This window comes from Drosophila serrata, unplaced genomic scaffold (genome assembly GCF_035046125.1).
Source record: "Drosophila serrata isolate PLE 108 unplaced genomic scaffold, ASM3504612v1 contig_276, whole genome shotgun sequence".
NCBI lineage: Eukaryota > Metazoa > Arthropoda > Insecta > Diptera > Drosophilidae > Drosophila > Drosophila serrata.
The window spans coordinates 3,593,035-3,620,659 of NW_028257174.1; the positions used below are offsets into that span (position 1 = coordinate 3,593,035).

At 35.4% G+C, this 27,625-nt stretch overlaps 2 protein-coding genes and 1 long non-coding RNA gene across 6 annotated transcripts in view; 2 read left to right on the plus strand and 1 right to left on the minus strand.

The window, feature by feature from the left end:
- The window catches only part of LOC147643203 (uncharacterized), a 102,129-nt gene that overhangs the window by 50,729 nt on the left and 23,775 nt on the right, over window positions 1-27,625 (minus strand). The window lies entirely within an intron of this gene.
- LOC110179437 (uncharacterized) lies at window positions 777-27,061 on the plus strand. Its single transcript, XM_020946973.2, has 5 exons — window positions 777-935; window positions 23,993-24,313; window positions 24,622-25,468; window positions 25,532-25,741; window positions 25,809-27,061. The coding sequence occupies exons 2-5, from the start codon at window positions 24,311-24,313 to the stop codon at window positions 25,979-25,981; spliced, it is 1,233 nt and encodes a 410-aa protein (XP_020802632.2). The 5' UTR covers window positions 777-935; window positions 23,993-24,310; the 3' UTR covers window positions 25,982-27,061.
- LOC147643204 (uncharacterized) lies at window positions 2,107-18,592 on the plus strand. 4 transcript variants are annotated; one of them, XM_020946977.2, is made up of 3 exons: window positions 2,107-2,283; window positions 14,588-15,530; window positions 15,950-18,592. In XM_020946977.2, exons 1-3 carry the CDS (start codon window positions 2,228-2,230, stop codon window positions 15,989-15,991), a joined length of 1,041 nt encoding a protein of 346 aa, XP_020802636.2. In that variant the 5' UTR covers window positions 2,107-2,227; the 3' UTR covers window positions 15,992-18,592. The 4 variants fall into 4 exon arrangements, with proteins under 4 accessions (XP_020802636.2, XP_020802640.2, XP_020802637.2 ...); XM_020946981.2 differs by having other exon boundaries at window positions 14,588-15,297; window positions 15,950-16,168; XM_020946978.2 differs by lacking the exon at window positions 2,107-2,283 and adding an exon at window positions 2,319-2,838.

Here is a 27,625-nt window from a genome sequence, read left to right on the forward strand (position 1 = left end):
GATGACCGAATGGCAACCTTGGTTGCAATAACAAACGGAAGTTCAATGGCCATTTTTTGACCATTTATTAAATGTTATTTCCTGAAGAGCGCCCAAGGTTAAATTTTTTACTAGTTATAAAGTATATGTTGCAGTATTTTTAGAACATTTTTAAAAGGTGAAATATTGCAAATATCCGAAATAAAGTCATGGTCAAAAAGAGTCCAGCGAACTTGTTGAATCGAAATTAGTAACTAGTTCATTATAATCTGTATAACCAAGGCTATCGGAAGAATTAAGATATCTTCAACAGATATATTAAGCCCCTAATTAAATTTTCAACGAAAAATGACTAAAATTACAATTAAGAAATTGAAAACAATAGACACACAACCCTAATATACAAATAAATTTAAAAATGCTCCATTTGTTTTGTTTTTCAAATTTCTCCCTCTATCTTATAGCCCAATTTATGGTCACACTTTCTGTATTTGTTTTTGTAACAAACACAGTGTTGCCTGTCCGAATAAGCTAGATTTTAATAAAATCTAATGATTTAATGTGTGTTATTTGTTATTTTCACATTAAAAACGTAACCATTGGGAACAATAAGCTTGATATATAATTTTTTGTCAATGCCACGGCTGCAATTATTGCCAGAACATATAAGAGGAATATTAAAATAAGCTATTTTTTAGGCCAGAAGCTAGTTGCAAGTTTTATAGCATTTTTCCTTTTTCAAAAATGCCATATCTGGCCAAAAATCAGCTAAGCTGGCCACACTGCCGTACGCTTTTAAGTCCCGTTATTCCCTTTTGCGCTTGCTTTTGGCTTTTGAACGTCGGTCGGTTCGGTTCGCCGCAGAGGAATCTTTAAAGTGAATGCACGTGCAATCACGTCCGTTTCATCCCGCTCAGTGTGCGTATATTACGACCAAGCAAGCTGCGAATTAGCAAGTAAGCCAAGTTAAAGAGATTCTAACTTCTAATTTTTTTTTCGAGTGAAGTGTTTGATGGAGTTGGTGCGCCGCTTTCTGAGTGCGTGCCTTGTGTGTGTTTTGGTTTTGGGCTTTGCCAATGTGTGTGTGTGTGAGTGTGTGTTGATGTGTGTGTGCGATGCCACACATTAAGGAGTGCAAGAGAGAGCGAAAGGGAAGAACGCGCCGAAATAGCGGCAAATTGCGGCATTCTGCAACTCGAAAGAATTTCAAGAAAATTAAGAAAAGAAGTAAACTTTTGGTGTCTGTTTTATATTTGTGTCCCCGTTTTTGAGGAGGCCTGATTTTTTTTGTTGAAAGCCCGCCGTTTTTAGCTTTCCTTGGTGAAAAAAAACATTCGATCTGGCGCAGATCTCTGCGCTTTTCTTAGGAAAAGCTCGTAGAAACTCGTGCACAACGTAAATTTTTTTGTTACATTCTCTTGTTTTAGGCAGTTTTGTGGTACGAGTTTTAAAAATAAGTGGAAAATTACTTTTCTCTGTATTTTTTATATTAATTTTGAAGCATTTGTGATTAGTGTATGAATGTGTGTGTGAATTGGTTGCAGGAGCAAGCGAAAGGGAAGATAGAAAATAATGAAGAAACCGTCAAGTAAAAAGAAGCGAAAAAAATGAAGACATTTTGTCGCGTTCATTTTTGGCTCCTCTGTGTCTGCTTCTGTGCCTTGTTTATTTTCGTCTCCTCTGTGTCTGAGTTTTGCCTGTTTCTGTGTCGTCATTTTCCGGTAAATTTACCTGCGATCTAGCATAGATTACAGCGCTTTTTTTTGGGGAACTTCTTTTGAAAATGTTATTTTCAAAACAAATGTTAAAATATTGAAGTAAATATTTGTCATATTTAAAAAAATAATAGCAGCGCCAATTATTAATCCACATGTAAGTGTGTATGTTCAAATGTTGTGTGTGTTGCTACAAACTTTGAAAAAATTCAGGAGCGAGCGAATGGGAAGTACCAGGCGACAAAACTGCAAAGTTGCGGCCTAATAAAGCTACAAAACACAAATGAAAGAATAGGAATCATGTGTGAGCGAGATGCCTCTATGTTAAACTTCAAAATTCGAAGAAAATGACGGAAAACAAATATCGTTTCCACCTTTCACTCTTTTTGGAGTCACTTGGTGACAGCTTCTGGAAGAGAGAACATCGAATCGGAGGACTTGTTCGTTTTTTTTTTTTTTTTTTTTTGTGAATTATTTCTATTATTATTGTTGAATTAATTAAGCTAATATCGTGTTTGAAGATATTTAACAAAATGGCTGGAGCTCCACATGGACCACTTGAACCTTATTTGGCTAATCTAAATGAGATGTAAGCAATTCTAACCTCTTTTTTTTATTGAATTTTAAATAATAACCTGCTTGGATATGTAAGTAATAATAATAATCTCAAATTGGAAAACAATTACGTGCATGAATTTTAAAAAATATTAATTTCTGTGAAGATGTGTCTTTTTTTTTTTAAATTTCCTTTTGGTTTTGTGAAAGTGTTGGTTTCTTTTTTCTTCTTTTTGTGAGTGTGTGTGTGTGTGCGAATATGAATGTTGTGGCGAACGAGATGGAAGTAGTAGTTGTTGAAATGAAAGCAACAAATTTCGTCTCTGCTTTACACTTGCTTTGGCGACATTTTTTGACAGTTTCTAAACTAAATGACAGGGACAAGTATCGTTTCCGCCTTACACCTTTCTCGCCTTCACTTGGTGACAGCTTTTGGAAGAGAAAACATCGAATCGGAGAACCAGGTGTTTTTTTTTTGTGAATAATTTTTAGTTCTTCAAGTAATTAAGTTAAAATCGTGTTTGAAGATTTTTAACATAATGGATGGAGCTCCACATGGACCACTTGAACCCAATTTGGCAAATGAGATGTAAGCAATTCTAACTTATTTCGTTTGAATTGAACATAAAGTACATATGTTTTTTTAAGTAAAAGTTTCTGCTTTCATATGTAAGTAATAATAATAATCTCAGATCGGAAAATAATTACGTGCATGAATTTTTGTAAAGTATTAGTTAATTTGCTTTTGGTTATGTGAAAGGGTTGGTTTTTTTTCTTCTCTTCGTGCAGAGCGAGATAGCAGTAGTAGTTGTTTAAAGGAAAGCAACAAATTTCGTCTTCGCTTTACACTTGCTTTAGCGACATTTTTTGACAGCTTTTTGACAGCAACAAATATCGTTTTCACTTTACACCTTTCTCGCCTTCACTTGGTGACAGCTTCTGGAAGGGAAAACATCGAAATCGAGGACTTGGTGCTTTTTTTGTGTGAATAATTTTGAATTCTTGAAGTAATTAAAGTTAAAATATTATTTTAAAGAAAGTTTACGAAACGGGAACTCCACACGGACAACTTGAAAATTTTTTGGAAAATCTAAAGGAGAAGTAAGAAAGTTGGTTTTTGATATTTTGAGTGTGCAAGTTCTTTTTTTTTCGTGCGCGTGTGTGTGTCTGTGTGTTTGCGAATGTGAGTGATATGCCGAAGGAGATAGAAGTATGCAACCATTTTTCTTCTTTTATAGTTTTGATTCCATTTTGTTTCTGTTCTTCTAGAAAGTGTTTTCATGTCTTAAAAGCAGGTGGCAACGCCATGTTCACTTCTTTTAACTTTATTGCGGGTGATGAAAATATAAACTAACAAATTAGCATATTGTTTAAAATAATGACAGTTCTTTTAATTGAAACATTTTGGAAGCATTTCAATTCTACTACAACTTGAATATAAATATTTTACTAATTAACAACAATGAAAACTAATTTCGGGAGGACAAAGCATATACCCTTGCAGTTTGCATTTGAATTATAGAATCAAATTGGAAATCGATTACAACAAAGATTAAAATATACACATTATTTTCATCGATACTTATGAATATTTTTAAATGACAATTTTATTAACAAATCTAGGTTTTAAAAACTCATAACTAAGCCAAAAAGGCATCAATTTTAATTCGGAAAGCTGACCCATGTTAGTTTTGAATAGGTTAATAAATCTGCTTACTCAATTTAAAATTTTTCAAAATTAAAATTTTTATGTTTTTTTTTTTTTGACAATTTTATCGATTAAACCCCTTAAAAAATTTGAAAAAAATAAAAAAACAATTTTTCTGCATGAGATGGCTAGATTGAATCGGCTTTTAATGCTGATCAAGAATATATATGATTTATAGGGTCGGAAATGACTTCTTCACTTAGTTTTAAGCTTCGGACTAAAGGTGAAAAACCATTTTTTAATCGATATTAACTATATTTTTATATGAGAATTTCACCGACAAATTATAGTTTAAAAAACTCATAACTAGGCCAAAAATGCATTTATTTTAGTTCCGAAAGCTGTTCTGTGCTAGTTTTCATCTAGTTAAAAAATCCGCATACTCAATTTAAAGTTTAGGAAAACTAAAATTTTTATTAATTTTTCAAAATTCAATTTTCATAATTTTTAACCCCTGTAAAATTGTGAAAATTTTGAAACAATTAAATCTTTTTCGGAGATAGCTAAATCGATTCAGCTTTTCATGCTGATCAAGAATATATATGATTTATAGGGTCGGAAATGATTCCTACACAACGTTTTAAGCTTCTGATTACAACTAAAATATACTAAAAGGATATAAAAACCCTGCCTAAATAAGTAACTTTTTCGTATTCAAATAATCTTTTTATTCCAAAATAACGATTGCAGCCACATTTTTTTGGCTTAACTATAAACACAATTTCATAAATTCTGATTAAAAAAGTTAAACTTAAGCTGGCAGAGAGAGACGCGCCATGCCGTTGGATTAAAAAGTTGTTTAATTGGCTTTGAGCGGATTAAGCGACTTGTTATTTACCAGAACGCAGCGGAACTTTGCCAACTAAAATTGAGGGAATTAGCGTTGAGGGGTGAAAACACTTGAACAATTTTCAGACAACACTAAAACCATTTAGGAGAAAATGTGATTCAAATAAAATGTGACATTCTTAGCGGTATTTAACTTAAGGGTAGATTCCAAAATCTATATAATTCGAAAGTGAATAATTGGATTGGAGAACAGATTAATCTGTAACCAGTTTATGGTTATTTATCCTTTATTTTTTATATACACATTTTTTTCCCCGCTATATTTCGCGTTTTTCTCTCCCATTTTCCAATTCGCCCTGTGGCCATGCATATTCAGATATTCAAATTTAATCAAACTCAAATGTCAGGGGCGATATTTCAACGGGAATTACGACCACTGACAGTTCGAAACAGAAGAGAGAACCCGTAGTAAAAGCCCCCAAAATGCAAATATGGAATATATTGGCATGATGCTGGCGATCTGTGTGTGTGTAAAGAATTCTGGTCAAAATCGGCGGAAATGGAGATAAATCGTATATAGCTTTGGGGCAACACGCAGCCACATATGAAATATTGACACGACCACGCCCTCCACGGGGGGAAGGAGGGAGTTGCCTTTGGTCAATTACGGGAGTGTGGCGAGTTTTATTAAATTAAAAAATCTCGCTGTTCTATAGAGAGTCTCTTGCCACATGTCGATGGCTCTGATGTCCTTCTGGTCCTGGCAATAATAAAAAAAAAAACGAAGGACAGAGCCAGGCAATTATCCCGCTTCAAAGCGGACGAGGGAACAAAAAAATAGAAGGAAATTATTGTACAAAAAAAGAAGAGGAGGAGGGTGAGCAAAGCAGCTAATTAAAAATTATACCAAATACAATCAGCGAACTGCGAGAGAAAGAGAGAGCGAGAGGAAGAAGAGGGTCAAATCTTGTTGCGTTAATTGCAGGGCCAAAACGATGGCACTTTGAGCCAAAGTCAGAGCCAGGAAATGAAGCTGTGAGAGCCGTGAGTCACGGACAAGGAAAATGTCAGGAGAAACATAATTAATAATGACAACAATAATAGAAATAATAATAATAATTATAATAATAATCATAATAATAATCATAGTAATAACTATAAGAATAATAATAATAGTAATAAAAATAATAATCATAATAATAACCATTATATTAATCATAGTAATAATCATAGTAATAATCATAATAATCATCATAATAGTAATAATCATAATAATAATAATCATAATAATAATAATAATCATAATAATAATAATCATCTTAATAATAATAATCATCTTAATGATAATCATAATAACAATAATGAAAACAATAGTGATATTAATTTTAAAGATAATAATATTAGTCAGTATTATAAATATAATCATAGAAAAACTGTTAAAAACATACTAAACCAGGCACAAACTCTAAAAAGTGGACTGTTTTTCGAGGCAATTGTTAAATCATAATAAAATTGATATTAACAATAGTTAAAATAATAATAATCACTGCAAATAATGATTATAATAATGAGATCGATAATGATAATGAGGATAATAATGATAATAATAATGATAATAATAATGATAATAATAATGAAACAATATTTATCTATATAATATCTATATCTATATTTATTCCAAGCTTAAATTTCCTAAACTTCAAAATAAATCAGTTTTTGGTTTTCAAGTATAAAGAACTTAACCCGAAACACAAAACTTAAACCAAATACACAAGATTTAAACTTTGCATTATTTGATTAAAAATATCACAATTGCTATATTTATTATAAGCTTAAATTTCCCCTAAACATCAAATAAAAAAAGTTTTTGGTTTAGAAATATAAATAAGAGACATTTCAAAGCAAACCAATTAGATTTAAAACCAACTCTGCATTATTTTTATTAAAAACACCCCAATTACTAAATTTATTTATATATTAACAACAATTAAACCAAATTTTCTAAGCATTTCACGCACTCATCTCAGCCAGCTTTGCTTCTTGTTTGGCTTCTGGACCCCGCCTTAGTCTTAGTCTCAGTCTTAGTTTCAGTCTCAGTTCCATGCCCATGCCATACCCTGTTTTTCCGCCCACGCTGGCCCCAGCTGTCAGTCTGTCAAAATGTGTAGCATGCTTTTTTGGGGGTCGCCAGCAGTGAGATGGCAAAAGGACGCAACACAGAATTGTAGAAAGCAGAGCGAGGTGGTTCCTGGCAAAAGAGAGGCGACATTTGTCAGGGCTTATATAATTTGGAGTGGAGAAATGTTGACGCCAAAGTTAAGCGATTAACTTGGGGAGAAAGAAGGGGACAGAGAGACAGAGAGAACAGAGTCCTGCGAATGCAATTTGCATTTGGCCAACGCAAGCGGAAGCAATTAGAGAAATGGCGGGCGGAATAGAGAGTTGTCACCGGAACGGAAATAGTTTTCGCTGCTCGAAAGCAATTACACAAAAGAGATGGCAGTAAATTTACACGAATCGTGCAGAGGTAGAGATACACAAGGATACACAGGACACACAACCGTATCCGTGTCCTGGTTTTTGGGACCAAGCATTAATCAAGTGAGGCGAAAGATGACAAATGATTGGCCTCCGGAACATAACGATCACCGGAGATTATTATTGCCACCAAGCTGGGAAAGCAAAAGGAAGAAAAAAAAAGAAGCTAAAGCAAAACGAGAGTATGTGTGGGAATTTTCACATTTCCCTCAGGAAAAGGAGAGTGGGAGGTAAAAATGGAGGCTGCATCTTCAGCTGAATGCGCTCAATTTAAATTCCTTGCCACACACTCTGTCCTCTTTCCTCAATGCCCATTGCAAGCTTAACAAGATGAAATTGTTTTTTGTCGCCAGCACAGGAGCGAGTCCTTTTCCGGATTTTCTCGCTCCTTTATTCTTTCCTTATTTCGACTGCTTCCGCATTGACTTTACGCGCTCTAAAAAAAACCAAGAAAACAAAAACAGCAACAGAATTTCCGCTAAATTATGTTTTGGGTTAAAAAAAGGGTGTCCTGTGGCTCTCAAATTTCCTCACACACAGAAAAAAAAAATGCATTTTAAAGCAAAGTAACTCCCAGGAGACCAAGTCAGGAGGCTTCCTCTTTTCGCCAAAGTCCCCCGATGATTCATTGCCCTCCAGCTTCCAGGGCTCTGTAAAAGGGCTCTAAGATGGGGCTACACTTGAAATAATGTGAGGGTTCTAACTTATAAAATATCTATTTTAAATGTAACAAAATCTAAGGAAGTGTACAGTTATTTTTATAACCTTTCAGGGTATTATAATTTTAATCTGAAGCTTGTTACGCAGTGAAGTAATCATTTCCGACCCTATAAATCATATATATTCTTGATCAGCATGAAAACCTGAATCGATTTAGCTATCTTTGTCAAAGAATTAATTTTATCAAAATTTTCCCAATTTTATAAGGGTTAAAATTATGAAAGTTGAATTTTGAAAAATTGAAAAAAATTCTAGTTTTCTTAAATTTGAAATTGAGTATTCAGATTTATAAACTTATTAAAAACTAGCACAGAACAGCTTTCCAAATTAAATTTAATGAATTTTTGGCCTAGTTATGAGTTTTTTAAACTTTGAGTTTTCGACCAAATTGTCACATAAATATATTGTTAATATCCATTAAAAAATGGTATTTCAGCTTTTGTCCGAAGCTTAAAACTAAGTGAAGGAGTCATTTCCGACCCTATAAATCATATATATTCTTGATCAGCATCAACAGCCGAATCAAACTAGCCATCTCAGGAAGAAAAAAAATTTTTGTAAAATTTTTCCCAAATTTTTAAGGGGTTACATCGTTAAAATTTTCGAAAAAAAAAATCTAAAATATTTAAAATTTAAAAAATTTTAAATGGAGTATGCTGATTTATTAACCTATAAAAAACTAGCATAGTAATACTTTCCGAATTAAAATTGATTTAATATTGGCTTAGTTATGGATTTCCTTAACTTTGGTTTACGGTAAAATTGTCTTATAAAAATTGCTTCAAAGAATGGTACTATAATTTCAGTAAGAAGCATAAAACGCAGTGAAGAAATCATTTCCCACCCTAGAAATTATACATATTCTTGATCAGCATCTAAAGACGAATCGATCTAGCCATTTTTGAAAGAAAAAAACAATTTTTACAATTTTGCCAAATTTTTAAGGGGTTACATCGTTAAAATTTTCGAAAAAAGAATCGAAATTTTTTTAATTGTTTTAAGTTTTAAATGGGGTATGCAGATTTATTAATCTAGTAAAAATTACCATAGGAAAGCTTTCCGAATTAAAATTAATGCATTTTTGGTTTAGTTCTGATGATTTTTATGTTGAGTATTTATATGTCTTATTCCCAAGTTCCTTTATATTTTTTTTTTAAGTGTTGCTGTGCACAGTGTGTTCGCTTGAACTAACACAGCAAACACATATGCACAAATACTCATATATGTACGTACGTACGTGCAGGCTAAAGGGAAAATGCAATTTAAATCATAAAATATAATTTTCATTTAATGAATTGGATCAAGTTACAACTTGTCAGCCTTGAGTCAGAGTGAGTGTGTACATACTGTGCGTACCCACTGTGTGTGTGTCCTGATGAATATATGGCATATTTTACTTGAATGACTCGCAAGCGAGAGGCAAAGGCATCAAAGTGGAAAAATTTTGCAGTTTGCGAAAATCTTTTGGTGCGAAAAAGTTTTGCCAATGTGCAGCAGGGAACTTTTCTTCCTTCATCTTCGGGGTACCCTTTTCTGGGGGTGCCTTTGGGTGCCTCAGTTATCAACTTGATTGAGTCGAAAGCAAGTCTTAGCCAAAGAATTTCGCAATGAAGCCAACACAAAATGCTCAAACACACACACTTTTAGTGAAGATTAAATGGCAATATATAAGCGAGGTCACACTGAAAGAAATTAATAAGGGGAAAGGACTCAAGAACCTTCAAGGCAGACACTGAAAAGTTATTTGGATATGAGAGGAAAGTGCTTTTTTGCTTGGGAAAATGCATTCAGTTTTGAACAAGGATCTTTATAAAAAGGCAGTTCAAAGTTTAAATTTGCAATTATGATGGCTTAAAGTATCAGAAAATAAGTTTCTAAAGTCTTAAACTACTAAATATACCCACAAATTCTGAAAAGTTATTTGGATATGAGAGGAAAGTGCTTTTTTGCTTGGGAAAATGCATTCAGTTTTGAACAAGGATCTTTATAAAAAGGCAGTTCAAAATTTAAATATGAATTAGGGTAAATATAAGTATAAGAAAAGAAGTTCCTAAAGTCTTAACAACATTTTTTAATAAATATAATTCAGTTTATATATATTTTATCTCATTAAACTTCTAAATATACCCACAAATTCTTTAAAAATATCTTAAGCAAACCCTTAGCTTCCTTTCCAGTGAACTCCTAGCTCTCCTGGCTCTCCTGGCTTTTGGGGGGAGGGTTCTTCTCGTGGACTGGCCTAATCCCGGCCAGGCGACATTGGCCCGCTTGTGGGTTATGCAATAAGCTGTTACCCATTTCCTGTCCCGGTGTGTTTAGGTGAGCGGCTTCCGAGTGGAGGAGAGCTCACAAAAAAAAAAAATAGAGAGGAAAAAGTGCACCACAATGACAAGTATCCGGGGCGGGGAAATGGGGATTGGAATTGGGACTGAGTTGGGTGGTGTGGATGTGGGTGTGGGGCTGCTGTAGCGACATCGCTTGCCGTTGGCCTTGCTTGTCCTTATTCATGTATCACAGCCATCGCCCTCTTCCACTTGCCACGCCACACCGCCCACAAGGTCTCGCCATGTTTCATGTTGTCCTTTTCGGGGACTGCATTGTTTGGGAAACTGGCAACAATAACCCAACGGCGACAAAGAAATGCAGAAAGCGAAAGGCAGCAGCAGGAGCAGGAGCAGGAGCAGGAGCAGGAGCAGGAGGAGGAGCATCAGCAGCAGGAGGAGGAGCAGAAGCAGTAGTAGAAACAGAAGTGAAAACAGCAGCAGCACAAAAGCAAAACATATTTTTTGGCAAAGTGTAATCCAAGTGGTTTACCCCCAAAGGCAGGCGATGAGTGAAGTGGGGTAAATGGTCGATGGAGGAGGAGGAGCAGGAGCAGCAGCAGGAGCAGGAGCAGAAGCTGTAGGTGGGTTTTATCTTATACCATTAGCCAGCCTGGGGTCGATTCTCATAAGGATTGAGAGAGAGGGAGAGAGAGAGAGAGGCAGGAGAGACTGTATCTTTCCTTAATTAGCTTCAATAAAGGAGACAGTACTGGCCAAGGGTATTCAATTTCCACCAGGAATAAACAGGCTTTAAGATAACTTGTGTAACTGATAACATTTCTTACTAATTAACGATTATTAATCAAGGGAAATTGCCAGGACTAGCTTAGTACTTGAAGTAAGGTTATTAAAAACCTTAACAATGAGAGAAACAATCAGATTTCTAGAACTCATGTTAACTTGTAAACTTTCATATTAATTATTGATAATTATTCGTTCAAACCATAACATTTCCTATTAATTATCGATTATTCATTACAAGGAGTTCAAAGACTAGGAAACTTACTCGAATAAGGTTATTAAAAGCCTCAATAAAATATATTTAACATATAAAAAACCAGGCTTTAAGATAACTCATATAACTTGTAACCTTTCTAATTAATTATTATTAGTTATCGATAAAGATACAAGAAATAGAAAGACTAGCTTAGTACTTGAAGTAAGACAGTTAAAAGCCTTAACAATATATAAAAAAATATATACAAAGTTCAATCAGACTTCTAGAGACACTCATATAACTTCTAATCTTTCTTATTAATTATCGATTATTAATCGTATGAAATAACAAAGAATACAAATACTACCTTAGTACTTGGAGTAAGGCTATTAAAAGCCCTAACAATATATACATTATATATACACAAGTACTAACCAGTAATTGGCTTTTAATCTCCATACGGCTTAAGCATTTTCTTAACCATAATCATTATGGTGGTTATCGCTTACCATAAGAGTATCGATTGTGTTTGCGTTTTATCAGCCATGAGTGGTTTCCCGAAATTTGCTATGAAATTTTCCCAGCAATTTGGCAAACAACCGATTATTTATCGTGCAGCATAAATTTTCATACTCAAACCCATATCCCATCTAATCGAAGCAGCCAGAAGGAGCAGCTGCATCAGCAGAAGCTTTAAAATCCATATCCTGCCTGTGGTGTGTGTGTACGTGTTTGCCCATTTGAAAATCCCCCATCATCATCTCGCATCCTTGTTAATTTTGAGGCGAGCAAGGATTAATTGGCCCTGCCCTCGTTGAGGTCGAAGTTGATGATGTGGCAGTGAATTGGCAAGGACCTCCTTCCTAATGGGCCTGTTGCCAATTCCCATTTTCCTTTCTCTCATCTCAGCAGGTCTCTCCTGGCTCATGTCTTTCGTCTTCCTTGTCCCGTCTCCAATCTGCAATCTCTTCCGTCTCCTGTCTGTCAGGTGTTACCCAGTTCGAGCTGCTCATCAGTCAGCCAGTCAGTCATTCGGATCCGCATCTCTGAAGGTCTTGCGGGGTGGCAAAGTCAAGTCAAAAGTTGTCAGCCATTTGGCTCTTGGAAATGGAGATTCCTTGTTTATAATTTATCAGAGTAGAAGAAGGGAGGAGTGACTGCACTTGGGGGGATTTGAAGATTTACATGCATAAGGAATGGTAGCCACTTGACATGTCCCATGTCCGCCTTCACCTGTTGTTTGTCCCCCCAAGACTAACACCTGGACTAGTTTAAATAATAATTTATTATCAGAGAAATGATTTTCACAATTTGAAAAGGGAATATTAAATCAGTTTCTTTGGTTATTTAAAGACAACTTGCAGAGACTCCACAAAAGACAGCTGAGGCTCTATGGGGAGTTTTGTAATAATTTTTGCCTCCCATCTGCTTGCTGTCACAGCGATTAAGGGTCTCAAGTGCCACACACACAGAGAGAGGGACTTCTTGGTGCTCAAACACATCATAAATATGTTGATATTAAAATAAGCTATACACACAGACCCACAGAGTTGTCTGGCAGCAAATCCACTTGCCAAAAAGAAAAACCGAGGAAAAAAAAAGAAAAAGGATAAGAGGGGGATGGCAAATCCTTTGAATATGTAACACAACAAATAACACAACAAGAAGAGAGCGAAGGGAAGATAATAAAACGCATGTAAATGTTCGCGATGAATACGTAAAATAGATGAAGCAAACGAAATGTAAATTTTTAGCCAGCAGAGGGTTAAGTGTCGAGGTTGGTGATGTCCCAAAAAAGAAAAAGAACTGAATAAAAGGCTTAAGGAGAACGCTTTGTCCGTCTGTCCTGTCCCAAAAATAAAAAATATAAAAAGGCAGACGGCCTGTGGGACCGGGTCCCTCCACTAAAAGCAACAGCTACAGTAAAAACCAAACAAACGAGAGGCAGGCAACCAAAGGGAACGCGGGGATAAACATCTAAATTGCAAAGCGCCAAGGAGGAAGGAGATAGGGCCAAGGACGAAGGACGATGTCGGACCACCTCACACCTCCCACCATCATATATTTCCATATACATACACATGCATATGCATGAGGAGCAGACCGAAATTTTGGGTCCTTTTGGACGCCAGTTGGAGGTCCTGCATTGGGGTATATACATTTTCCAAGTCAAGTTTTTAAATGGAATAACTTTATATTATATTAAAGTATTTAATTCTTAAATTATAGCTAACAAGAAAGGCAGTGTATATACCCTTGCAGATAGAACTTCGATGACTAAGAATCCATACAATATAAATTTATTTTTATGTTAAAAAACAATGAAGTAATATCTGCTTTTATTTCATTCACCTATTTATATTATATATAAATATCATTCACCTATATATATTACTATATATATACTATATATTATATTTGCAGTTTTACATTCACAGATTTGCATTTTTCCTCAAGTCAAACTATCGTTTGTATGGCACCTATATGATATAGTAGTCCGATTTTCATAAAATATTACACAAAATTGTGGAATAATATAAAATGGCTATATCTTAAATTTTATTAAATAATGTTGAAAACTGAAAATGTAATAATTTTTTTTGTAAAAATGTTCCGATCATTTCTATGGCAGCTATATGATATAGTCGTCCGATCCGGCCCGTTCCGACATATATACGAGTGAGAGTATATAGAAGACTAACTACAAAGTTTCATTCAGATAGCTTCAAAACTGAGAGACTAGTTTACGTAGAAACGGACAGACGGACATGGCTAGATCGACTCGGCTGTTGATCCTGATCAAGAATATATATACTTTCTGTGGTCGGAGGTGCCTCCTTCAGTGCGTTGCAAACTTCTGACTGAAATTATAAAACCCTGCAAGGGTATAAATATTAACCTGACTAAAGTGTTAAATGAAAGAGTATCTTCATCTTCGACTCATTGCATTGCAACTTTTCTCGTTCATTTAGGTTCCCTTGAGTTCTTTTTATTTTTGTACATTTTATTTTGTCTTTGTAAACACTTTAAGTTGTCCTGCTGACACGTGTGTGTGTGTTTGGTTTTTGTTTATGTTTTTAGGGGGGTGTCTGCTGATGGTTGTCAGGACCTGCCACACTTAATTTGTCATCTGCTGGCGCCGTTTAACTGATTCCCCAAGTAATTTGTGATAAATGAATGGCCAAGAAAGAGTCGTTAACCCCTTTTTCTCCACATCCAAACTTATTTTCAACCTATTTATTTATTTATCCCATTATTTGTTCATCCCATTTTTATTATTTCATTCCATGTTTTTGTTTCTGTTTGTATTGTTTGTTTCTAGGATGGCTAACTATCGCTTGCCAGCACATATGTTTAACGAATTGAAGGCCGAATATGATAATATGCCGCCACCATGGCCACCATATATTCGTTCTGCGTCTGGACTTGAGAAAGTTGAAGCCAAGAAGTGGCCCCTTTTGAGCCAATACAAAATACCAGTTAAGAATCGTCCACAGAAGCAACAGCAGCGTCAGAATTGGTATCAAAAGCCACAAGAATCGGTTCCAAAGGAACAAAACTCGCCACAAGGTGGATCCTTCTTTAAGCCACAAGATTCGATCTCAAATCCGCAAGGATCCATCATGAAGCCAGCTTCCTTGAATGAGGCACCAATGCCCATTGGTTACAATGGATCAACCTTGATGTATTATGGCTCGATGAAGCCGATCGAGAAGAAGAGCTCTCAAGGCGATTCAGGTGATAATAATGTCGAAGATGATGAGTCTGCTTATGTTGATGTCGAGGGGTTTACCGAATCAGAAGATGAATCTGAAAATGAATCAACTGAATCATTTTCTGAGGTTGAGGAAGATAGCGATGAATATGATTTGTATTATGCAGATCTAGCCAATATGGTCATTAAGCCGGATCCATTTTGCGCTGAGCTATTGGGCGTTGATTTGGAGCAGCAGTATCAAGCTATGGACTATTACGAAGATGGTCAATATGATGAGTCCTCCTCGGATGAAGATGATGAATCCTCGGATGATGGTAATGACTTCTCGGACGATGATTACGATGACGATGATGATGAGGATTTTGTTGATGGTGACTTCTATGATGATTATACTACTTCTGAAGACGACTCTGACTATGAGGATGATTACCCAAATGATGAGGGATACGAAGATGAGACCGATGGGGAGGGGGAGAACATGATGGATTATGTTCAGTATCCAGTTAATCCAAGCCATGAGATCGTACGCATTGTTGATTCCGACCTTGTGAGTTGGATAATGAGATAATAGGTGTTCGATTTGTTCGGGAAAAGGAATGGAATCTTTAAATACAATGGCATTTCACCCTTCATATATCCTATTCCTATTCCTAATCCTACTTCTAAATGTTTTAATGATAATATAATGAATAAGATGCGTAAAGCTCATATTAAATTCGTGTTTATCGAGTTATGCATCTTTGAGATTATAATGTCAATGCTTAATTCCGGTACTCTTTTAAACGTTTGTTTGATATAATCTTTTTATAACAATTCCATATTAATCAAGACTTGAAGAGTTCTGGGTACAAGCCGACATTTTACTTCCACATTTCATTACATTTATTATTTCGTTATTATTTCATTATACTTATTATTTTTATTTCCTTATTATTTCATTTCATTATTTCATGTCCCATAATGAAGAATCGCAATGAAGCTTTGGATCGCATTGTGGGCTTCCTTTAAGCTTACTCTGATACATCCCTGATCAACGACCACATTCCACTGAGACGCCGCTAGAGACATCCAAAGAGATGTCCACATTTTTAGACTTAAGATTTTCCACTAAAGGATCTCCCACCATACTGTGCCAAAGAAATGCGTTTTTTTCCCCGTTTTAAAATGTTCAGGAATAGAAATGAATATGCTCTTTCCTTTTCTTTTTAATATGTTCTTGAAAAGAACTTAGTTCTTTTTAGAAATTTTCCTGAAAAGAACTTGGTTCTTTTCCAATATGTTCACGAAATGTCTTGTCTTGAAGACAAGTCAGTGATAAAGCCTGCAAAAAAACTCACACCAAGATATTGTAATCAATTTTTTCACCCAACAATTTTTTCATAAATTTTTTTGCATTTTTTTGGTCCTAAACTTATTACACATAAAATGTACTTATTGCTTAAAAAAAAAAAATACTTGCGGTAATTCATGTAATCCAAATCAGCGAGAAAACTATCAACATCTGTTTCCACCAATGTACGCATGAGATTTATATTCAATATAATGTATGAATTTGTACTGAATAATAAAAACTGTAGCATGACCCGCGCTTTGAAGTATACAAATATTGATTGAAATTTAATTAACAAAACTGAAAAGAGCATTTAAAAAAAGATAGAAAGTATAATCCAAGTGGAAATAAAGCAGGAAAGTAGCGTCAATCGAGGCAATTCCATGAGGAATGCACTTCCACTTTTGCCACAAAAGGCCAAGTTTCTGGAGCAGCTGCGGCAAAGAGGGCCAAACTTTTCCCGAAACTTGCCTCTTTCGGCTAATTGTTTGCGTATACCAAAGTCTCTCCCCTCTTGAATCAATTTCCCCCCCCCCCCCATTTCCCGTTGGCATTTTCTTTTGGGGGGAGCCAAAAGTTTTCCAAGTTGGTGGCAAGTTCGCTTTCGGACACTGGTCAAGGGGCTTTTGGCCAATTGCGGCTGCAAGTCAAGCGGAAGTTAAATGCAATTTCTCAGCAATTTCGAAAGGAAGCCATGAGGGAAGCACGCAGGCAGGAAAAGCAGGAAAGGCAGGCGTTTAAGTCGTATGCAAATGTCACAAACAGCAGACTATCTGGCTGTTTGGCAAAATGTGAGAATGCGGGCCATATTCCTCGTTTTCTGTGACTAACGAACTAGACAAAGGAAAATGCACACACATGTACAATATACTATATACTATATACTATATACTATGTACTACAGAAGTGTGTGTGTTTGCACACATTTAAAGCATTTCGGGGGCCGTTTTTGGGTCTATGATGTGTGCACTTTTGGTCTAATTTTAAATAACAATTGGCTGTAGATGTGCTCTAGACAGATTTGACTGTGTGAAAAGCCTTGTTTAATACTTTATTTCTTAGAGCAAGCTTGTTTTTTTGTTAAATATAACTTTAAAGTGAACGAAAATATAAGAGGTGCCTATAAATCTTTTAAAAAGGCCTCCAAAATATGCCATAAATAATTTAAATAACCGAAACTCTGTGCAAAATTATTGCTTTTTAAATAAGATAACATTATTTACAGAGATTTATGCCTTTAAATAAATTTATTTATGAATTTTTTGCTACTCTTTTTGAAGCTTTTTAACTTTTACTAAGTATACTGAGAAAATGTATACAACAAAAAATCTTATAAAATATTTGGAAATAATAGTAGTAATTCTTGAATAAAAATAAATTGAATACTTATACACATATCAAGATTGTTTCTGTATTAAGTTAGATTTTATGAGACCTCTTTAAAGGGATTTTAGCTGAAAGTTTTTAATTTTAAATCCACATTTTTCGAATATTTAAAAATGCTCTTGTGTTTCAAGTCGAATTGCTTATAAATTATTGCCAAAAAAGATAGATAGATAGATAAACTAACTAAGCACTTATACAAAATGCACTTAAAGGTTTATCTTCAAAATATATAAATTCATTTCTAGATTGATTCTCTTTTGAACTCTGAAATATCTACGAATCCTTCTCTTATTAATATTTTTTTTTTTTGTAGAGATTTCAAGTTAACTTAGGTAGTTAAAACCCATTTAATGTGGCATTTCCCAACTCAATAAACCATGAAACTTTTTCTCTACTCCCACAAATACCTTTAAATCACCCAATTTATTTGGTCAAAGTGTTGCAATTAGCGTTGGTTGCCATTTTGATGGCCAAAAATCCAAATGCAACACATTCGCTCTTATTGCCAACATTCGGTGGCCCTGGAAAGTATGCTACGTTTTGTGCACTTTGTCTGGCAAAGCAAAGGATAGAGGAAGGAGGAGATTGCGTGGGTGTGTGTTGGGTGTATGTGTGTGTTAGAAGAAGGAGGAAAGAGGAGGAGGGAAAGACCGGGCCGCAACGTCGCCACTTGATTATCATGCATATTCATTCATGGCACACTTTGGCGGCGGTTGCTGCTCTTTTTGCACACAAAACTGGCTGGTGGAGTCCATGTGGTAGTGTTATAAATTATGTAAGGATCCAGGATGCGGATAAGGGATAACGTATAAGGGATAAAGGATAAGGGGTAATGTCTAAGTGGGGGATAAGCCAACAAGGGATAAAGATATAGTGGAGAAACCAAAAATAAAGAAGAGCATTGAATATAGTTTAAACGTGATTTAGTTTCTCTTCTCATTTTCTTCCCTTCTCTTTCCAACTTTCTTCCCACTATGCACTCTCTTGTTCTCCTTCTTTTTCTCTCTTTTCTCTACTTTCTTCTCTCTATACTCTCTCCTTTCCTCTCCTCCCCCAGCAATTGCTTTGTTTGCTCTTTTCGGCCCTGTTTGTGTTGTTAAATTTTTTATTGCCCACGAAATATTTACGTGCAGTGGAGAAGTGCAGAAGAAGCAAATGAATAGAAAGAGAAAAAAGTGGGAGAAAGGGAGAGAAAGCCAGCGAGGGAGTGAGAAAGAGACAGGAAGAGACTGAGAGTGAGAGAGGTAAAGAGGAAGTGGCGGCAACAGGAAAAGAGGCTGCTTCCGCACTCCTCTTTGTTTTGTTTGCTTTTTGTTTGATTTATGCGTAAACTTTTTTTGTTGCCGCTTTTATGTACAAATTGTGTTTTGTGTGTGTGTGCTACCATTTCACACACGCACATGGATACAAAAACACACTTGCACGCATTCATACAAAAAGGATACACGCAAAGAAAAAATAAGAACAAAAGCAAGCTGAATTCCAAGTAAAATCAGGTTTACAATGAAAAAATATGTATAAATAAATATTAAAAACTTGAAATGCTAATTAGAAAACATGTATGCTCTTTCTACAAATTAAAAAAAATAATTAATAAATTATAATTAATTAATATTAACTTAATTTCAATAAAATATTTATTAAAATCAAGGTTTTTTCTTAAAAAACAAAGCTTGAAATTCATAAATAACTTTTAAAATCATTATGTCTAACCCTTTCACAAGATTTATAGTCAAAACTTATATTTCCTCTATCTAAACTTTCTATTTTTTATGGAATTTGTATAAATAAAATCAATTTAACTCATATCTCTTTGATATAAACTTTCCTTTAGTTATACATTTTGTATAAATAACATTAAAAATCACCCCCATTTTTCTCCAAGTGCACACCCACACCATCCATTCATTGGCATGCAAATATAACGCATACGCCGCGTATGACAATTTCCAAAGGACACAACTACAGAGCCAGTATTTTGTATTTTTTTTGTATTTTTTATTTTGCGGCGAGAAATGTTATTTACTTTTTGCCTCGCCTTAATTAATTGCATGGGGGGCGTGGCCGGGGCATTGTAATCCATTTAAATTTCTGCTGCGGTCACGCGGTTATTACCCGGAAAAGCCTTCGGGGGAGGCGAGGGAGGGAAAAACCCTGCGAAAAGCAAAACCTCTTCCTCTTTCCCTTAGAGCAATTCAAATTAAACAATAAAATGCGCGCCGCCGAAAACATTTTGCGGTTTGTATTTAAGCTTTTCCGCTGTTTTTTGGGGTCTGCCTGATGCTTAAATGTTTTGCCACAAAATATGGTCAAGGGTGGGGTTTATATCAAGAGGGAGAAAGTGGGTTGCATTTCCACCTCCACTTGGCCGAAAAAGCCAGAGTCCTTTAGAGTGAGACTGTGCTCAAAATAAACTTCAAAATAAATATAATAAATAATTTAGAGTCTCATTTAAAAACTGTTTAAGCAATTTAGACTTTAAGAACTTTGTTTGAACCTTTTTTTTAGGCCCAAAACTTTTTCAACACAGCCTAATTAAGCGGTTTCCTCACATTTTCCCTGACTGTTTCTTTGGCTTTCCTCAACTCCACTTTACTTTCTTTAGACTCTAATTTTCCCCCACACTTTTTCCTCGGCTTTTCCCCTAAAAAAGTATCGGAGTTTGAGAAAGTCCTGTTCAAATCTATTAAAAAGTTTGAGCATTAAATTTACTTTATTTATCAAATGTTGATTATTCAGTGTGTTTCCTTACACCAAACACTAGGAGGCCGTTGTGGCTTCTGTTTGGCGACAAAAAAATAAAAGAAACTAACATAGAACTCTGACTTCGAATAAAGTTATGCAGAGCCACGTGCTGGTGAAGGGAAATTCCAGAAAATTAGGGAAAGTGTAGAGTGTAGAGGAGAGTGTTTGCTGTTGGAAAGTTGCCTCTTCATTTATTTCATGTCAAAAACTTTGCACGCGTTTCCAAAGCAAATGGAAACAGCCAAAGAGATGAGATGTTGAGAGGAATAGAAAACGCCAATTTACACAGAGAACAATGAGGAAACTTTGCTATAGAAATGGAAAGGAAGTAAATGTATTTAAAATTATATTTATCTATTTATAATATTTAATTGAAGAAAAGCTAGCTTAGCGGGCTCGTAAAAATCCTTACTTTATTCTGTCTCTATTTTCTTAATTTTCCTATTTTTTTTACCTATTGATTAATATATTTTTTTATAATAATTTATTGAAGAAAAGCTAGCTTGTAAAATTTCTTATTTTTATGTGTCTCTATTTATTTTCTATTAATTTTCCTTAGTGATAACTTCCTCCCTTAATTTTCCTGTTTTCGCTTTTCCTGTACTTGCTCGTAAGAAAATTGGAATGACACCTCTAGGACGATAAACCGCTGACGTGGAATGAACTGATGGGATGATGTGCCCTGTTCATTCTGCTGCAGATGATGGCAAGGAGATCATTTTCTTGTATGCAAATGTCAGGATTCCCTAGCTCCTGGCTTCTTCCTATTCCCTTCACCTCTCCCACTTCTAATGCCATTTTCTCGCCATTGTTTCCTTAACTTAATGGACAACTTAAACGTAAAATGTTAATTAAATCTATGTATGCGTGTATGCAATTCTGGAAGGATTTTTAAAGTTCAAAGAATGATCTGTCTTAAATTTACACTCAGAAAGCAAAGAAATGTGAAAATGCTGAAAAGCCAGGCCTGATTCGTCCTTGGGGTGTCCTTATGCTCTCGCCTTGGCACTTCCCTTTTTCCACTTTTGGGGGGCATTTTCACTTGCGGTTTTTTTTTTTTTTGCTGCTGCTGCTGCTGCACCCGCATATGGTGCCGGCGATCCACATCCTTCCGCTCGTTTTCTCCTTCATTTCCATCTGCCTGTGAAAAATATGCTACACAAAAAAAATAAGGAGTGAAGGAAAATGAAGAGAAAACCGACACACACGGCCCATCGAAATGCAATTTTAAAGCCGACGAGGGAAAGGCGGTTTCCCTCGACTGTCCGGTGATGTCCTTTCCTGGCCACAGCGATAATCGGATTTCCCTCATCTCCCACTCGCTGGTTGCCATTAAGCTCCTTTTGGCTCTTTTGCCTCCTTTTCCCTCCTTTGCCTCCTGGCTCTTTATTTACCGAGCAACTGCTGCTGCTGCTGGCATTATTTAAATGTTGTAAAAACCGCGGCCAAATGGGGTTTAATTCGACGAAAGCAAAAAAAATTAGTGATTGCATTTATTTTTGCAATATTTAAGAGCTGAGTTTAAAATGTTTTTAGAAGGATTTAAGTGTTATTAGTTAGGTATGTTCAATCATTAGAAATAATAATACATAAAAATCAATAATTTCTTCCTGTTTTGGGATAATATTAACTTAGAAAATTATTATGTTGATAGCATTGATATAAATTTATTAATACCAATACTTCTGGACGAAAATCCTTAATATTTAATTAGAAAGATTTAGTGATAGTATACCCAAAACAGTATTTCAAGTATATCATACCTTTCCGGTACTGTAGACACCATTTATGTTGGTTAAATTATGCAAAAAGGCTAAAAAAAACTAATATAATTCATAAATTAAATTAAAAAATAATAACTCTTCTCAGCATATGTCTCGCATAGTATATAAAGCAAAAGTAAACTTCTATGATTTTTATATGGAAAATGTTTCTTAAATTCTATAGAAAATTTTCACATAAGCCTATATGTAAATTATATAAATGTCAAATAATATTTACAAACTGATACCTTACTCAATTTCAAATCATATATTAATAACTTTCAAGGTTTTGTAATTTTACTCAGAAGCATAAAAATCAATGAAGAAATCATTTGCGACCCTATAAACCATATATATTCTTGATCAGCATCAACAGCAGAATCGATCTAGACATCTCAGGAAGACAAAAAAAATTTGTAAAATTGTTCGACATTTTTAGGAGTTACATTGTTAAAATTTCCGAAAAAAAATTCGAAAAAAAATTAATTTTTATAAATTTTAAATGGAGTATGCAGTTTTATTAAACTACAAAAAAACTAGCATAGAAAAGCTCAAAAATCGGTTTAAAAATGGTATTATAATTTTTATCAGAAGCTTAAAACTATGTGAAGGACTCATTTCCGACCCTATAAATCATATATATTCTTGATCAGCATCAACAGGAGAATCGATTTAGCCGTGTTTGGAAGAAAAATTTTTTTTCGAAATTTTTCAATATTTTTAATGGGTTTTATCGTTAAAATTGCCAACAAAAATTTACAAAAATTTTAATTTGTTTGAAACTTTAAATTTGGTATGCAGTTTTTTTAACCTTCTAAAAACTAGCAAAGAGCAGTTTTCCGAATGGAAATTAATTAATTTTTGTCCAAGTTATGATATTTGAAAAACTTTCATTTGCTGGGAAAAATGAAGATAAATAAAATCTGTATTTATATATATTTAAGGTATCTACAATCCAAATTTTTGAGATATTCTTGGTAATATATCAATATGAAAATGTAAGTGATAGATAATTGGCATATATATTGCAATACGCCTTTTAAAAATTTATGTACCAAATCATTTGTTGATTGGAAAAAGAATTCAAACTCTTTAAAATTGTCAAAAATTATTAAATTATATGTATTCACAATTTAAATTCTATATGTAGAGATTTTAATGTTTAAAAAACTAGCATAGAAAAGTCTTCCAAATTGAAAATAATGTTCTTATGAACGATTTCAAATTCAGCTCCTGAATATAAAAGTCTTCCAAAAAACGGTTCTCTTATACTTTATTTTAAATTTATATTGCTATATATTATATATATTTAATTTCCCATATAAATTTAAAGAAACTGAATTCCCCTTTGTGGCACTTGACATATTAAATGGCATCAATGAGCAAACATTGTTTGGTTGTGCTTGGTTTGATTTTCCATGGAAGCTTTTTCGGGTATTTATTCCAGCTTTATTTCGCTTGATTTTTCCCCTGTCCTCATGGCTGACATCAATTGATTCCATTGTGTGTGTGTGTGTGTGTCAATCAAATGGATTATTAGACTGATTATACCATTCAGTCAGTGGTGCTTATCCTGGCTCCCAGGATGCGGCTCCAGCAAATGGCTTTGGTTACGGTCACGTTGCCTCATTGGTGGCGAATTTGTGGACGTGTCCGCTATGCAAATGAGTGTGTCGCCTTTCCTTTTAGAGGGGCGTGGCACATTGCATTCAATACGTAATTGCTTAATTAACATATTTCCCCCCTCCCCTACACGGCATCCTCTCTCTCACCTTCTTTTTGCAGTTCTCCCCCTCGACAACCGACATCCTACCCCCCAATTCGATACGGAATTTGCATATCCTGGAAGCGTCGAGGTCACACAGCGGTTGCAGTTGCCACACGAAAAGAGAACACCAGAAGTACGATCCAGAGGAGGAGGAGGAGGAGGAGGTGGTGGAGGAGGACGACGACGACGAGGACGAGGCACCAGGAGGAGGATTCTTTGACGTTTAAAACCGCTAAAGCGGGAGGAAGGCCGTCACATTGGAAGGAAAACGGCTTTTCACGGCAGTTAATAAATTTTTAACTGGTTCAACAATTGCCCGCGAGTTCCGCCAGCTAATGGTGAGTAAAAAGGATGAGGATGCAGGATAAGGAGGAGCAGCAGGAGCAGGAGCAGGAGCAGGAGTTCACAGTAGCTCTGTTTTCTACCTAAATAATTAAATAGGCAAAGCATTAATTGCTGGTTTTTATGGCTAATTTCATTCAAACGCCAAAAGCTGCTTATGAGTTTTCTTTATAAACAAAAAGGAGTTTAGAGGGAGAAGGTTTCCTTAGTTGCCTTTTGTGGACATTTATTTTACCTATTTATTTACTTAATTATTTTATGATCTATTTACTTATTTATTTATTTAAACGTCTCTCTTTCCCAGACGAGAAACGCGGCAGTGAGTGGCGATGAACCCGACGAGGAGCAGACACCTGATCAGCCGCTGGAGGGCAACGATCAGGTGGTGGTGGCCACACAGACAGGATCTGGCCAGGACATGGAGGCAGGAGATAGTCATGCCACAGCACCACCATCAGCACCACCATCGACACAGCAACGCCGTCAGAGGCAGAGACCTCGCAAGAAAGAAACAATGACAAAGCGAGCGGTCAAGTCATCATCATCATCATCATCAAAAACACAACGAAGTGCTGCCATGGAAGTGGATGTGGACACCGATTCCAGCTCTTGTGAGGGAGGCACCAGGAGACGCACTCGGGTCAGCTATGCCCAAAGAAATCTCAAGGAAATGGGACCAGAGGAAGAGGAGCATCAGAAGGAGCAAGACGAAGATGACTACGAGGAGGAGGAGGACGAAGATGATGACGAAGACGAAGAGGATTTGGGAGAAGGCGCTGATGAGGAGGAATCCTACGATGATTACGAGCAATCCTCGAGGGCAGGAGAACGCCATCGTCCGCCGGTTCAGAGCACCCTAAGTGTCCGCAGTAGACGTAGTAAGACGAAAAGCCGCCAGATCTCTTATGCCTCAGAGGATTTGGAGCTAGGAGGCGAAGGTCAATATCCAATGGAATCGAATGAGTCACAGGATAAGAGACGTTGCATTTCCAAGGGACAAATGCGAGAATTTCGTGAAGCCTTTCGGCTCTTTGACAAGGATGGTGATGGTTGCATTACCAAAGAGGAGCTGGGCACAGTGATGAGATCCCTGGGACAATTTGCACGAGTTGAGGAACTGCAGGAAATGTTGCAGGAGATTGATGTAGATGGTTTGTTTATGTTTATTTTATTTATTAACTATGTATTTATTTAATTTTTTATTCCCTCGAAAGGGGATGGCAATGTCAGCTTTGAGGAATTTGTGGACATTCTGTCCAATATGACATATGAGGACAAGTCTGGCCTGTCCTCTGCCGATCAGGAGGAGCGGGAATTGCGTGATGCCTTTCGCGTTTTCGATAAACACAATCGGGGTTATATCACAGCCTCCGATTTGCGAGCAGTGCTGCAGTGCCTCGGCGAGGATCTCGATGAGGAGGATAGTAAGTAGTAGTAGCTCTTTCCCCTCTAGAATAAGCTTTAAATCCATATTCCCCCCCTAACACCAAGTCGAGGACATGATCAAGGAGGTGGATGTGGATGGCGATGGACGCATCGATTTCTATGAGTTTGTCCATGCCCTCGGGGAGCCGGAGGATTCGCAGGAGAATGATGATGAGGAGGAGAATACCACATCGCCGCTGCCCACACCCAAGTCGGCCATATCACTCACCTACGATTGAGTTGGGAAAACCCGTTTTTTTGTCTGTGAATAATCGCGATATCTATCAATAAACAATTAATAAATTATCGAAATGACGAGCCGCGATTGTGAAAACTGCAATAATGTGAACCATTTTCGGTGTTCATCAATAATATTAACACGACTCATCTCAAAAGTTAAACAAATTAGTCAACATATTTTTTTGTTCTCGATTACTAAGCCATAGTTAATCGATAGGATATCGATTGACCAATATTCAATAAATTTAACACAAAACGCACACAGCTAATACAACAAGTACGAATATAAATATATATATATATATATATAACCTATTGATTAATCGAATGTCAAAACTTAACCGATAAACGATTTACTTTACATCGATATAAAAATATATATTTATTATATATATTTATTAAAATAAACTTAACATTAAATTAATTAATTAAACTCTCGACTTCGAATTGCTCGCGATCTCTCTTACCTTTCTTAAGTCCAATTTGGAGAACGAAACTACAAACTACTCTTAGCTTGTAATCGATAACGATAACGATAGCCTACCTAGTTCAGACTCTTGCACATATCCATGAAATAACTGAACACGAATGCATATATACATATATATATTTCAAGACATATCATTGAAGACGCCTCTGTAAATGTGTTTTGGGACTGACCCTACCTTCCTATCCTTCCTTTATAAATATATATATATACCCGATATATATGCCTCTCCTCTCTCTGTCTATCCTGTTGCTTTCCCTTTCCCTTTCCCCACTTCTCTTCAAATCAAATCCCTGAGTAGGAATCGTGTAATATGAATGAATTGATTTAATTAGGAAATATTTGCTCAATTATTGCTGCTGCCGCAGAGCAAAAGTAACAAAACATACAAAAATAATACAAAATAAATACAAATAAAATCAAAGCTCGCAAATCAAATACGAAAATTCTTTAATTATTGAACGGACAATTTAATGTAATTTACAATTAACAATTTTAATCCAAATCGAAAATCCCTTTGAAGAAAAAAATAAAAAAAACAACAAAAATCATAAAAACAAATTACAAATAAATAACAATGAAAAAATTAAAATGATATTAATATTTATTATTGAAGGAAGGGAGGAAAATATTAGGCAAGGGTTTGTATTTTTCACAGCAGCTGGAAAAGTAAAGACAACAAATTTAAATTCCAGGAATTATGTAATATACACTGCGCGTCATCAGATTAGCGCCCCCTGAACATTCTCGGGTAATGTCCAATATTATCCAAACTATCAAGGCTAAAGCCATAAAACTTTTTTTGACGATACTTTTAATAATATTCTTCAAAATAAGATAAGGTACATAATGATAAGTATAACAATAATATTATATTTATTTGAAAAGAAAATGTATACCAAAAATATGAATTTAATTTTGCGTCATCAGATTAGCGCCCCCTGCTTAAATTTAATGAATTTTCACTTAATGCTTAACAACTAGTAGTGTTTTATGTTTTATCTTATTATTTACTTATTTTCTAATCAAATTAATAGTGGGTGGTCCCGCCCCCATTTTCCAGGACCTCACAGATCCTGCTGGGAAGTGACTCGTACAATTTCTCAACGTATTGTAATGATATTGAAGACCAAGCTTCTTTAATCCCGTCGATGAG